The sequence below is a fragment of the Centrocercus urophasianus genome, unplaced genomic scaffold (assembly GCF_019232065.1).
Source record: "Centrocercus urophasianus isolate 14NV4802_14NV808 unplaced genomic scaffold, USGS_Curo_1.0 seq_37, whole genome shotgun sequence".
Lineage (NCBI taxonomy): Eukaryota > Metazoa > Chordata > Aves > Galliformes > Phasianidae > Centrocercus > Centrocercus urophasianus.
In genome coordinates, this window is record NW_024884944.1 from 1,454,052 (window position 1) to 1,468,135 (window position 14,084).

General features: G+C 48.8%; 1 protein-coding gene across 4 annotated transcripts in view; it reads right to left on the reverse strand.

The window, feature by feature from the left end:
* Positions 1–9,824, reverse strand: part of APLP2 (amyloid beta precursor like protein 2) — a 39,384-nt gene extending 29,560 nt beyond the window's left edge. For all 4 annotated transcript variants that reach the window (XM_042831970.1, XM_042831969.1, XM_042831968.1 and 1 more), the window contains exon 1: positions 9,729–9,824. In XM_042831970.1, the coding sequence (XP_042687904.1) occupies positions 9,729–9,809 (81 nt within the window). In that variant the 5' untranslated portion in view covers positions 9,810–9,824. The remainder of the gene's footprint in view (positions 1–9,728) is intronic.
* Between the last annotated feature and the right edge of the window lie 4,260 nt (positions 9,825–14,084).

Consider the following 14,084-nt stretch of genomic DNA (forward strand, 5'->3'; position numbering starts at 1 on the left):
GTAGGTGTTATAGAACAGTTCTTTCCTATTTCCAGCCAACTTGGTGTGAAATACATGAGCTGGGCAGCAGGCATGGCAATGTTCTGTGGCTGCACGTTCTGCTGCTCAGCCCCCAGACAGCTCTTAAGGAGCATGAATGACACTGCAGCGAGGACTTCGAAGCACAAAAGCATTACAACAAACCACAAGCTTTATTACCAACCTGGGAGCAAAACCTGCCCGTCCTGCAGTAGCAGGGGAATTCGCCCTTTGGAAAAGAACCAGCAGAACAGTTTTGGACAATCTAGCTACACCTTCAGGAACAAGAGGCAATATACACCTACCCAGCAGCACAGCATAAATGCTCAGCTGTCACAGGTTTTACTTTCTTTCGCTGTACAAAGCAGATACGGACTGCAGTGGAAATGCTGACTTCACACATAAACCCCACCACTACGGAGGGACGGGAGGGAAGATCGATGGCAGTATTGATGTAACAGGCCATTCACCATTTTCCTAGCCATGGGCTGAGTAGCTCCAATAGTTTTCTCAAAGTCAAAGGCTGAGAACACTGCACAAAGTTCTCACGCCAGGGAGTGGCAGTTTGCTTTTCATTAGCTGACTCCAGACGCGGCCCAGCAAGATTTGTAATGCAGACACAAAGCTGCAGACAGCAGCCTCACCAAAAGCTGGCACATCTCTGCAATGGATTAGTCCTATGGAACGTGTTCAGGTGCCTCACATCATAAGAAATCAGCACTTGAGAAGGAGCCATGCTGAAATTACAGCTTGGTGATGTAATAGCACCAGAGAGCCAGGAATGTCTCATTCTAATACCCTTATTTTGGATGGATATATAAAAAAAAAAAAAAAAACTTTGAGGGCCTCAACATGCTCCTAAGCAGCCTAAGGCTCAGCTGTCTTTGAGGCTCCTCTCCATGCATCTCCAGCTAACCCAGCAGTGCAGGATGAGTTTGGCAGGAGCTGGGGATGCCAGGGATACTCAGAAGGTTGTGAGAATCCCGCACTGAGCGCTTCCGGCTTTGACTGAAAATACACAATAGATTAGGAGGAGGAAAGTGGGCAAGAAAAAAAATCTCATGTGTCAAGGCTGCAAAGCAACCATAAAACCTGGGCAGCAACGATGGATGGACTAACTAACCAGCTGCGTGATTCCATTGGAGGTCATCTGAACTTTGACAGTTCTACCTCCAAACAAAAGGGACAGGACTATTAGTCCAGAGTAGCAGGAATACAAAGAACAGTTCTCCTCATGGGGACCACTCTTCATCCCTGAGGGCAGTTCTCATCACTGCAGGACCAACCCACTACTAAGCAACCTCCCACCAAGTGCACAACTTCAAGTCTCAATCAGGAGGGCAGGGGTTTCATAGGGACCCCAACTACCCATCCACACATGCCAGAGAAAGAGAGAGCAAGAAGGTGTTTGTACAGACACCAGCAGGCTGTGTTTCAGCACCAGGCTCATATTCCAGCTATTTGGAACCTGAAATTCAGCTGAAGATGTCCCCATCCTGATGCATTCCACCAGACTGTACCACTCAGGGATGCTCAGAATGCATCTTCCTTTATATTGTGCTTCATATACTCCACAGTGTATTTGGCAGCTCCACTGCTAAAGAGCACCATCTTACATGTGATGTACATACATACACAGATGTTACACAGATGTTGCTCAGAGATGCATCTGAAGAGAGATTCTAAACCAGAGAAGTAATTCCAAAGTAAATATTACAAAACACACAATTCTCTGCTTTATAGATCTAGAGTATTCAGAGTTATCTGTTGTAAAGGGTCAAAATTGACCAGCCTCCTATTATGGCACAAGGAAATGAAGAGTCTGTATAACTGGCAACGCATCTCAAAGTTAGCATCACAGCAATAGGTGCTGGAAGTGCAGCTACAGACAGCTGTGAACATTAAACTCCCCTTAGGTGGTTACCTTTGCTGCCAGCTGTAGCTAAATCTTGGTTATGCTCTCAGTTCTACAACCAAGACAGATTTAATAATCACAGGCTATTGAATATAATAACATAACAGCATGAATAAAGCCATCAACCACTTAGACAACAAGGAATAACAATTTAACTTGTTGCAAAAATCTTTTAAGGACAGTGACAGGGAACACAAGAAGTCAAACCAAACCCAAGGCCAACCAGGCAAAGGAAATCGTGCTGTGGCTGCTTCTGCCTGAGGCAAAAGGCCCACTGGCCTCTGCAGGCAGCGCTGCCCACTTCTCCTCTTCCACTCTATGGATGAAGTTTCCAGCCCCACGTTTTGGGGACGTCTTCATAATGTGCTTCTCTGGAGCAACCATTTCAGCTGTTTGCATACACCTGACTAACAAGGCACTGGCCCTTTCAGAGCTGTAATACCCTTGAAATGCATCAGCAGGAATCACAAAAGGGCTACAGTGATCCATTCTGGTCTGTGCCCCCCAATGAAAGAGGGAATTAACGTGCTACACATGTCCAGTGGAAAACCTCCCATGTGGTTACACTTTGAACAGTGTTCTTCCCCCCCACACTAATTCTCATTGTGGAGCAAGGTCCAAAAGCTTGCTTAATACAACTGAGCACAACAAATCCATCCCAACCCAGGAATTCCAGCCTAGACTTCAAAACGCTTTTTGCTGGTATTGCAGGTTTGACAGTTAGGCAAATCTGAACGGAGATTTCTGGCTGTCTTAGCAGCCCTGCTCCATTAGGAATCCAGCTCTTCCCTTCAGTCTTCCTCGGAGGCACAGCGCTGAGCAAAGGATCCTGAGCAAAAGGAGGGGAGAGATGGCAGAGGGATTGCAAGGGGATCAGCTGGCTGAGGGTTATCCCTTTGTCTCCTAACCTAAGAAATGAAGACATTCTGAAGCAAGTCACAAGAACTGAAAATGAAGGAACACATTATCCAAAACACGATGCATCAAAGCAGTGTAAGTAATCCACGTCAGCTGCTGCGATTGAGCGTGACAAAGACATGTTGAACACGCATAGGATAAGAGCACGAGCCCATAGCTGGAAGGTGGGAGACCTAAAGCAACCACAGGCTGTGATGCAGAGCACAAAGCCAGCTGCAGAAAGCGCAGGGACAGGGCAGCAAAACACTACACTGCAACAAGGCTGTGCTCTGGCAGGCCATTCATCTCCTGCCTTTGTTATTGGGAAATTGCTTCCGAGAAAGCGGCTGCTGCCCTGAACAGAATAGCCACACAGTGCCCAGCTTTGTTGCACAGCAAGCACTGATGCAATGGGAACAAGCCAGTGTTTATGAGGAGCAGTGGAGGGGGCAGCGGGTACAAAGCTTCTGATGGTGCTCTTCAAGCCAAGCTTCATGTTTCAAAACCCCAAACTTCTTTTGGTTGGCCTGCAAGAAAACACCTTCCCCACTGCTTGATGCTTCCCATTCTGGGGCTATGAAGCCATCCTGAAGGACTCCGGAAGTTATTTGAAACCCTGCATCTCCACTACTTAGAGGCACTCATTCCAAGAGCCCAAGTGGGAGCTGCAAGAATCCTGCCCCACTGCAGAGCAGCAGCTGCTTTCCATGTCACCTTGTGCCCTCAACCACCTGCCTCCCTTTCTCCCAGCACACATAACACTGAACGAAAACACGAGCCTTGCCATACAGCCAGCACTGCAGAGCTCACCTCTGGCCAAGGCTGCTATGCTGGCTAAAGTGCACCGCTTGGATCTCAACGCTTTTCCATTCTTTTGGGCTCCTAAATGCATACCTGATCTTGCTGCGTCAAACGATCCAGACATCAAATTCAATTTCTTCAGCAAGAGCTTTGATAAATTATGCAGAGAAAGAGTCACGTTCAAACGCCAATACACTCACTGGGAACTCAAAGCCCAGGTTTGAACCAACGTTTTGCATTTAATCTTTTGAGAGGAATACTTAGCAGATTAAAGCAAATCTGCCCCTCTCTATTTCAGGCCACAGTTACTGTAAGACGACCAGGGTAAGAAGTCAGCACCCAACACACAGCATTAGTGACTGAGTGCAGTTCACATCCATTGCTCTAGGACCACTTCTGTCAAGTTATGAGTCCCAGCACGAATGGGAAATGATTAAACACCGACAAAATAGGAAAACTGCTAAGACCCAGCAATGTGCCACACCAAATCCAAAACCACAGAGGGAATTTGGTGATTAAAAGCTTTATGCTGCAGGCCACCATACGTCTAAGCAGAGCCCAGCGTCTGTTGTGAATATGCACTCCAAATCCACTTGAAATCTAACATGAGTGCATGATGCTTATTGTAACAGATGGCACGGGCAACATTTTTCTTTTTGTTGCTGTCACTTCACACTACGCAATGACATCATAATTAGTGGGATTCACCAACCCCAAATCCAAACAATAGGGATGAGTCTTTTGGCAGGGAGCTGAGGCTAAAAATAATGTAAAAGCCTTTAAAGAATAGCCCGAAGACTAAAAATGCAAATGCTTGGCTTTTCATTTAAGCACCTCAGTTTCCAAGTTAACAGAGGGCAACTCCCCAAAAATCCCAAGTCATTCACACAGCCTCCTGTGCCCCTGCAAGGACAGCAGCAGCAGATGATTTCTGAGCTGGTATCCCTGTCTATCACAGTGCTTCAAGGCAGCACAGCTACGTGAGGAAAGACAAGCATGCAAGAGCAGAGAGATAACAGAACAACTTTCCCCAATGCAAGAATGAAAAGCCCACTGGCCAGCAGCTCCCAGCACGCGCTCAAGAAATGCCATCTCAGCAGCAAACGTTTGCTGGTTGCAAAAGCAGACCTAAATGAGAAAGGGCACTTCCAAGGTTAAGCACTACTTTTACTTCAACACATCTGCTAAGGCTGGTTGTCAGCTTGCTTGATGTGATCGGCAAGAAGACAGCAGTAAGATGATAATTAGCAACTCTTAAATGGAAACTTCCCTAAGCAGCAATCTTCTGTGACAGCCAGGAGGAACCACGGCCCGGCTGTGCGTGCATCTCCCTCCACGTCCTTGACCTGAATCAGGCCATACTTCTGACTGCTGTAATTTTGTTAGAGAGCTTACCGTATGAAATTACCTAAATGCATCCCTGACACAGAGCCAAAGCCTGGAATCCCAGCACGGTTCTCTCCCCCAGCACAGCTCCTCCTACATGATGAGTCACGCTGCAAAGATGCACTGTGCCCAGCCTGCATGGCACACAGCTCCTTCAAACCGCCCAGCAAAGGGCCATCATCCAAAGCTCCATCATCTCTGCTGTTATTTATTTTCGCATCACATTTAAACGACGCAGGCAATTTTTAAGCTCTTTGCATTCGGCGACTTGAAAAAACTCAAAGTCATCATTTCATAACGATTTTCAGTTAGTCTGGAAACGCAGCAAGGCCATCCAAGCCAAACTGTTATTGATTCTGTCTCCTCAGTAAAGCCCTCCAAAGCTTCACGGAACAGTCCCCACGAAGCAGAGGGTGGCCAGCGTGCTGCAAGGTTAATCTCCATAGGGATGGAAGGGCAGCCCAGCCCCCAGCACGGCCCTGTGCAGTGCCACCAAAATAAGGAGAGCATTCTCCCTGCTGGCAGCACAAAGCAGTCCTGTAACACTGGGCAGTCAGCAGCTCGGCAGCACGTGCCTGTGGTCACCTGGCTGTGCAAAGCCAGGCTGTGCTCTGCTGCTGGTGAAATTGGTTTGCCATCCTCCGCAGATTAGGATTTCCATCGTTTGTCTCAAGTCAGAGGTTTTGCAAATGCAGATGAAGTTAATGTGAGACTGCAGAGCAAGCAGCAGAGCCACAGAACAGTCAGCTGCACTTCTGCCTTCTCTTTTCTACGGGATTGTTCAGGAATTTGGGCAGGAATATACACTCGTCCCAGCTGAGAGGACTGCAAGTCTATTGCCAAGTAAAAGAATTGCTATCCACATGCAAGATCTCAATGAGGATTTGGTCATTTACCTCTGCAGAAGCTCATAAACAACAAGAGCTATTTTTCCTGAGATCCCAAACCCTCCAGCACCCACAGCCTGCAGTTGGCCTCAGCCCAGTGACCACTCAGCCCAGTGCTCCCAGTACAGAGCCATCAGATCTCCTAATGAGGCAAACTGAGTGAGGGTGCCATTCTGGATGAAGCAAAGAGGAGCCCCCAGCTTATCCTATTTTTTAAGTAAATAGATACATGGAAGAGTCACTCAAAGACTTTGCACAATGCTGTCTCTCTCACAGACCTGAGATTTAATGGCACCTACAGCAAAGCATTGGAAATGGAAATTCACAAGTGGAAACACAAAATGCACACAGGCAACGTGCCTGGAAGGCTCCACTCAGAGTAAAAAGCAGTGATAGGAAATGGTACTATGAGTCCAGCTCACTTTTTGAGAGAAAAAGGACAACATCACAAGTTCAGATACAGTTCTGAAGCAGTAGCCTCACCCAAATGGTTTATGGCCGTGGCGAATATTGAAGTACTCCAATTAAGAGCCAACATCATCTTAAATTAACAATGGTCCAGCGGTGCTGACTGCATGAATTAAATAAAAATAAATAACGACAGCACTGTTTTACTGCACATAAGCAGCACGAGAGCAAACAGCTGAAGGACGACATCAACTTCCACGAGCTCACAAGAAGCGTGAGATGCCAAAGAGCACAAACATGAAGGCTGCCTTGTCCCAGTATGAAAGGCTGGGGAGAGCACACACCTCATGTTTCCAACTGGAGAACAAGGTTATGGTTTAAGCACAGTTGTAGAAGCAGATGCTGCAGTCAAAATAACTTATGTTTACAAGATTGAGTCTTTACGCCTCTCAAATACACATGCAAAGGGAAAAAATAAAAGGCAACATTTTTACCAGCAACATGAAGAGAGAAGCACCACCCATACAGAACAGACCCCATATTGCTTCTTCCTGCACTGCATGGCACTGGAGAAGGTGAAACGTGCAGCAATAAAGCCCGAACACAGCCAAAGCCACCCGTACAATGGATTTTGAATAGCCCTCATGTTGCAATGGGTGTTCTTCACAAAAGAAGTCTAGAGAGTCTTGAGAGATATTAATGCCTCATTAACATTTAAGGTCACTGACACAGCACCTCACAGCTGAGGCTCAGGAGAGCTGCAGCAAAGCACGGAGCTCACCTCCATGGAGCAGCCCAAGGCAGCGCAGAGCATCCCACAGCAGCAGGTGTCCATCATTGCCTCCTTACACACATCTCTGCTTCAGAGGAGGTTTTGTGGAGGCTGAGATGAGGCACTGCAAACAGCTGCTTTGATAGCAAAGCATTTTTCCTAATGCTTCCTGGGAAGTGAAGCTTTGGGAACTGAGTGCAAAGCAAAGGCTGTGCTCAGGACTGGAATTTTCCTGAGCTGTTTCTCCTCAGGACTGGAACACAGAAGTGGAAATTTCCCCTAGGTGGAGTTCTTTGTTCAATGCAGCAGGCAATTACAAGTCCCTAAGGTCTGCAGAAATGGCACAAGGCTGATATTTTCGTTAGTGAGAATTTAAGCACACCACACAAAAACAACAGCAACACAAAAGGCACAACCCTGATGCAAGTCAGCACGTTGTTTTCTTTACCCCAAACCTCCGTTACCTGAAACGGTAACAGATGCATTCAGGATAGTTTGGGAAGAGGACCAGTAAAACCAAAGGCTATTAAAAAGAAAACCAGAAGCAGCATCAAGTCTGCATTGCCTCAGATTCGATTACACACAAAGGTCAAGCAATAAAAAAGAAACTTTCCATCCCTGAAGGCCCTGGGGACAGAGCACAAGCAGTTTATCATAGGAACAGAGATCAAATTAGAATGGATTCATTTTCTTTTTTTCAGTTGGCATCTGCACCCCATTTGAAGTTCTCTCAGATTTCACAAGCAGAACGCAGGAGCCCCCAGTTCAGACACGAGCCCAGGACACATCACCCCTTAAAGACAACAGCCCCACTGGGCAGAGCATCGTCTCTGTGCTCCTACATCCCAGCCCGTCTGCAAGGAGGCTGTCAGAGGTTATCTGAAAGGAGGGCTGACACCAGCCAGGAGCCCTGGGAAATGCCCTACTCAAAGGCTCAGATGCCAGTAATAAATAAATAAATATGCCTGCCACTCCTCTTCCTCCATGCAGGGGAGAAAGAAAAACAAATTGTAGTCGATAAGCGGATTAACGGGTGTTCTGGGGACAGGGACTGCTAGCTAAGATAATCAAGCAAAAGAAAATCCACCTAATGGGACATTGCCAATTCCACTGAACTGATAAATGCAGCCGCTTCTATGCATTTTCCTTCACTCTGTAATGCTTTCAAATGTCCTCTTTACAAAAAAATCTATCCCCTTTTTTTCATTACATTACCTGCTATCCGCCAGTAAAGGCGATAAAAAAAAAACCAGCCACCATTTCACTTCCTCAGCTCTGCATCCAGCTACGATTCCAGAGCAAATCTAGCAGCAAGGAAGACCTGCAGTCCCCCACTGACAAGGCAATGGTGGAGAATACAGCAAAAAAAAAAAAAAAAAAAAAAAAGAAAAAAAAAAAAGTAAAATGTGACAACTGACATTTTGCGCCAGCAGATGAAGGAGGCTGTCACGCCTTCAGGATGCAGATGGTGCTGCGGGAATGGCCGAGCAGATTGCACACCGAGCAGCAGGGTGCACCGTGTAACCCCTGATCCGTGGCTCAGGAGCAAAGACTCAGCCTGCGGCAGGGCGAGCCCGGGACGAGCAGCGAGGCAGGACTGGGTCCAGGTTAACCCTCTTCCATCAGGTCAGCACCGCTGCACTGATGGCGCCTTCCCAGGGCGCTCAGGGCTGCCAAAGCCTCTGCTGACCCCACGACGGGTGGGTGAACGCTGAGCTCTGCTTCTTCAGCCCCAGCACAACAGTCTGCGGGCCACATCTGCTCCCACAGGAGGACGCTGGCTTTTCGTAACACAAATCCAGGGGCACGGCGGCTTCCAGAACGCGTGTTGAATGTGACAGAGGAAGCGACCTACAGCCGGAGGAGCTTCTCAACAGGTGCACGAGATCGGATGGACGCAGCCACCGCCCAAACCGCCCCCCCGGTGGACCCCGAGTGACCTCGGCCGGCCAGCCCTGCTGGAAGCATCCTCAGCACCGGCCCGTCCCGATCAAACCAGAGTTACGTGGATTTAACGCAACGACACGGAGCAGACGGAGCGCTGCGCCTCCATAAGCGGGCAAAGCCACGGGCAGGTGGCACGCAACGCAACCTCAGAAGCTCGGCTTCCTGCGGCAGAGCTGGGAGCGCTCCGGCCCCAGCCCGGCCCGGCCGAACTGCGCACCCAGCTGCGGTCCGCCCGGCCCCGTGCGCAGCGAACTGCGGGGCTTCCCTCCCCCGCCGTGTCAGCGCCTCAACCGCACGTTGCGGCGACTTCCACGGACGAAGCCGGAATTTCCCTCCTCTCGTTATCTCCGCACGCACGCATACGTGAAAGCCGTACCCACACGCAGGCGAACTGCAGCGATTTACTCATTTCTGCGCTAATCGGGCACCGCTCCGCCGCCCGAAGCACCGCTCGCAGCCGCAGCCAGGCGCTCCGGGCAGCGGCCGCGCCCAGGGCCCGCCGAGCCCCGCTGCCAAGGCAGCCCCGCAGCGCCCTGCAGATCCGCTGTTAGACGGCGAAGGATCCCTCGCGGCACCGCCCCGCGGATCCGAGCCGGGCCGGGGGAGCCTCGGCCAAAGGCAGCCTCCGGGCTCCGCCAGGCGACTCCCGGCCCCCAACGGCCGGCCGCGCGGCTCTCGAGACTCCGCTCGCACCCACCTCGATGTATCCGGCCAGCGTGACGGCGGGGCCGGCCAGCCCCAGCAGGAGCAGGAGGGGGAAGCGCCGCGCCGCGCCCATCGCTGCCGACACCGCCGCCGCCCAAGCGCTACTGCGGCCCCCGCGCCCCCTGCGCGGCGCGATGGGAGCCGCCTCGCCAAGCCCCGCCCAGCGGCCAATCGGAGCGCGGCGGAGGTGGGGCTCCGGGGAATGAGGGGGATTGGGCGAGAGCCACGCCTGCCTCGCCGCACTCGGCCAATGGGAGGAGGAGCCGTCGCGGCGGAGGTCCCGCCCACGGGGGCGCGTTCCCCCCGACCCTGAGGGAAATGGCGGCCGCGGGTTGAGGTGTCGGAGCGGCTCTTCGTGTGTGGAAAAGGGCCGCGCGGGGATGCGAGGACAACGGGCGCTTGAAGCTGTTGTTTTGCTCCCACCGGCGTGGTCAGGCTGCAGACGTCAGGCTTCCCCACATACTCGGAACGAGCGGCAGCGCTGCTCACCTCCTTTGCACACAGGGCGCTCAGCCTGCAGCCCTCCGTCCTTCCCAATGAAAGACCGTTTCCTTTTATTTTCCTCTTCAACAACAAAAGCCGTCACGCAGCAGCACGGCCCGCAGGGATCACACCGTGCTCCAGCATCACCGCAGAGCAAACCGCGGCAGGCACATCGCAGTCACGCTACATAGAATCCGTGGGTTCACTTCAGCATGGAAGCACCCTGTGGAGAAAAGCCCTCAGCACAGAACGTTATAAAACACCTCCATTCCCAACTTCATCACCCTCAGCTTCTCCTACAAGCACTGCTGGCTGCAAAGGTGGAAGGGAATATTGCTGAAGTGCTGCAGAGCGGGGTAAATCTGAGCAGTAGATCAATAAGCAGCCCCAGCTTTAATTAAAGCAGCTGCCTGGCCCACTACTCACTTATTACAGTCTCTTTTTTGTAGTATTTGAACACCTCTAAATCTCCTTTGCTGCAGTCCTCAGGGATGTGTAATTTTCTTCTCAGCTTGGCCAGCTTCAGTGGGAAAACGCTTTTAATGAGTTCTTTCTAAACTGATAGATCTTAATGAAAATATTTTATTGTGCAGTGTGAACACAGGACTAAATAACCGAGGATATTCAGTCAGGCTCAGCCCCTCTTTAAATAAAAACAAGCATTTCTCCTTCTCCCAAGGCCAAGGAGTGGAAGCTGGTTACAAATCTTTGAGTAGAGGCTTTCATTGCTGGCTGAACTCATACAGCATTTAAAGCGCTATATAAATCAATATAATTTTAACACTTAATATTTACATACTGCTCAGTGAATATTTAATATTCATAACCCCTCTCAGCTGGTGCATTTTGCAGATGTCAAAAAGGCTGCCAAAAAATTGGGCTTGTTAATTTGAGGTACGAGAAGGTTTGATGTTCAGGGTACAGCAGAAACTGAAGTAGTTGGCTGCAGGTTTCTGAGTACCTCCAGAAATAAAGTCACGAGTGGCTGAGGCATGCAAAGCATCAGGGCTGTCGTGAGAGCATGAATTCCTACAGCCACGCTGTGCCCATGTGAGACGTCAAAGTGATACAATCAGAATACAGCAAGTCCTCTGCTGCAACCTGTTTGACCACCTGTAGAACTACTGCACGACCAGAGTGTATGACAGGAGCAACAGGAGCAGCCACAGGGTGAGTGGATTTACCTCTGCTGTGCTCCATCAGCCATCGTGGAGCCCTCACAGAGCAGGAGCACAAAGTGCTGGAGCATCAGGCTGCAGTAAGGGCTGAAAATTACCTTCCAGAGCCCACCAGTGATCCACCACCCCGCACAGATCCACTTTGTACAGTCCTGGATGAGTGATCCTGGGACTGCTTCATTCTGCTCAGCATTAATGTGGAGGCAGTGTTTAATATATGCTCCGTGAGGCACAGGAAGGTTACATTAATGCCCATAAAACCCTTTAAGATTCCCAGGTGAAAGGTTCTGTGAAAGTGCAAATAACTCACATACTTTATGTTGTCTAAAGCCTCTCTACTTGCATTTAACACACTAGTTATAGCTTCTGGAGCTTTCCACACATCTGTGCTGAGTTTCTGTACTGCATAGCAAAAGTGCACAGTGCAGATTTTGTAGCCAGTGGGCTGGTGGAGCATCATTTGGCTGTGCTGTGAGAATGACTGCTCTGGGACCAGAGCAATCTCCCTCCTAATGCAGGTGGTTGTCCAGAGCTGCCCAACAGCACGTTTACACAGCAAAATGCAAATTTGATAAAACAATAAGAGGGAAAAAAAAAGCACCCAAAAAAAACCCCAAAACCACCACTTTCAGGGATCACAACAAGTTTTACTTGTGCTTGCTTTTCAAATAAGTTCTACTCAACGTTGTATCAGCACAATATGTTGGCAATGGTCACAGCCCCATTTTCTCCATAGATACATTCCAGATTAGAACTGATAGGTAGCTTTCTGTTGCCTGTGACAACAGAAATAGAACATAGAACTGCTGCAAATCTGCAGCATTCCCTGCAGCACCTTTCCCTTGTCAACCCTGTTAGGCATGTGGCAGCTTCCATTTCCTTCCAAGAACCCTATTTTAAATGCCTGAGCATGTATGTTCCAGGGCTTTCAGTGCCCTTTTCCCAGTGCATCTATGCTGAAGATGCACTGGAAATCTTACACTCAGCCTTGGTTGGCCTGGAGGGAAAAATCCTCCAGTACTTCTGCTTATTCCTTCCATAATATTTCAAGTGAACATCTCTCCATTATCGCCAGCGAGATCACAGCTGAGTTGGGGTCATAAAAACGTGCCCTAAATGGTGCATGTTAAACTCCTGTGATAAAGGGTGAACTGGAGTCAGTGAGGAATGTCTGATGCAGGAAAGGAGCAGCGGCTTCAGCAAACAGATGTGCTGAGATCGTGCCAGCACTGGAGAATGAGTTCACAGAAGTGAGAAAGCCTTCGAATATTTTCATCATTCTCTTAGACTCAACAAATTAAAGCATAAAATTGATCCAGCCTGTGAACAGTAATGTTATGCAGCTCTTAATTAGAATAACTTGATGGAAGATTTAAGTGGCAGATCATATTGCTTGCACTAACTGTACGTGACAGATATGTGCAACTGTGGGGTTGTGAGGGTTGCCTCCTAAACCTCCTGGTTTTAGGAGGCAAAATGCAAACTGAATGCAGAAAGCAAGCACAGCATATGGGTGTGCTCGAGTGGAAAGAGGACTCCTTATTCAGGCACAACTCACACTGATGAGTGCTTCAAGAGAAAAATGTATTAAGCAATCTGCAAGTATGAGATACAGTTAATTGCAACAACTCATCCTGATCTGCACTGCATTGAAGACAAGTCTCCTAACTGCCAACAAGGCTGTTTGAGAGCCATAAAGAAATACCAAACTTTTAATAGTAAACTAATGCCAGCTACACAAATGCCTCTGGGAAACAACATTTCTCTGGAAACCAGAAATAACATTGAAAAGTTGCCAACCTGCTTTAGCACTGGGCATCTATATTGGGATGCAGCATTTATCTGTGCAAATGTAGGGTTCCTGCAGTTTTGCAACTCCATCTTCCATCTGTAGCTCAGGGAGGCAACAAGTGGCAGACAAAACACAGAACTTGCAGAAGCAATGCAAGAAAGGTACACACAGATAATGAAGGTACTCCAGAGAAAGGGGATAACAGAAAAGACAGAGACTTTCTGGGCCTTGAAAGATAGGAGCTTAAGAGATGTTGATTTCCACAGGAATACGGCGGAATTAAGAAGAATGAAAGGGTGAAGAATAAATAAAACTGGTGCGTTTGAAGAAGAGTCAGACCTTAAAAACAGAAGAGTAATTGCAGCTGTGAGGAAAACCAGCACGGGAATATGTGAAGAGAGCATGATACAGTAAATAATGGTGGACAACAAACCTGTTTCTCCTCAAAGACATTTTTAAAATGGCTTGACAGGGAAGGGAGAAGCAGCACCTTTTATTATATCAGTGAATCCTTACCTTCGATGGCCTGTTTCCAACTGCTCTCCGCCTAAAACAGTGCCATTAATCTGACTTTCACACAGCAACTCCATGCAGGTACTCCAAGGTGGAGAGATTTAAACAGCAGCTTGTGCTGTGCTCTACTCGAGCAGCAGGATCCTGGCTCACAGCACGAAACAGGCTGGTAAAGAAACAATCTTAACCATAACAACAAACTTCAAAATAAGCCCTCCTTTGGGTTTAGAAATATGACTGCTTTGCTGAGGCACAGAAAAGATGATGCCTCAGAAAATGTAAAATACATCAACTGAGGATGCTTAAGCCCAGCACTGCAAGAGCACAGCTGCTAAAGGACATCACTGCTCCTTGGGTACTCTGCATGTCAGTCTCAGCACCT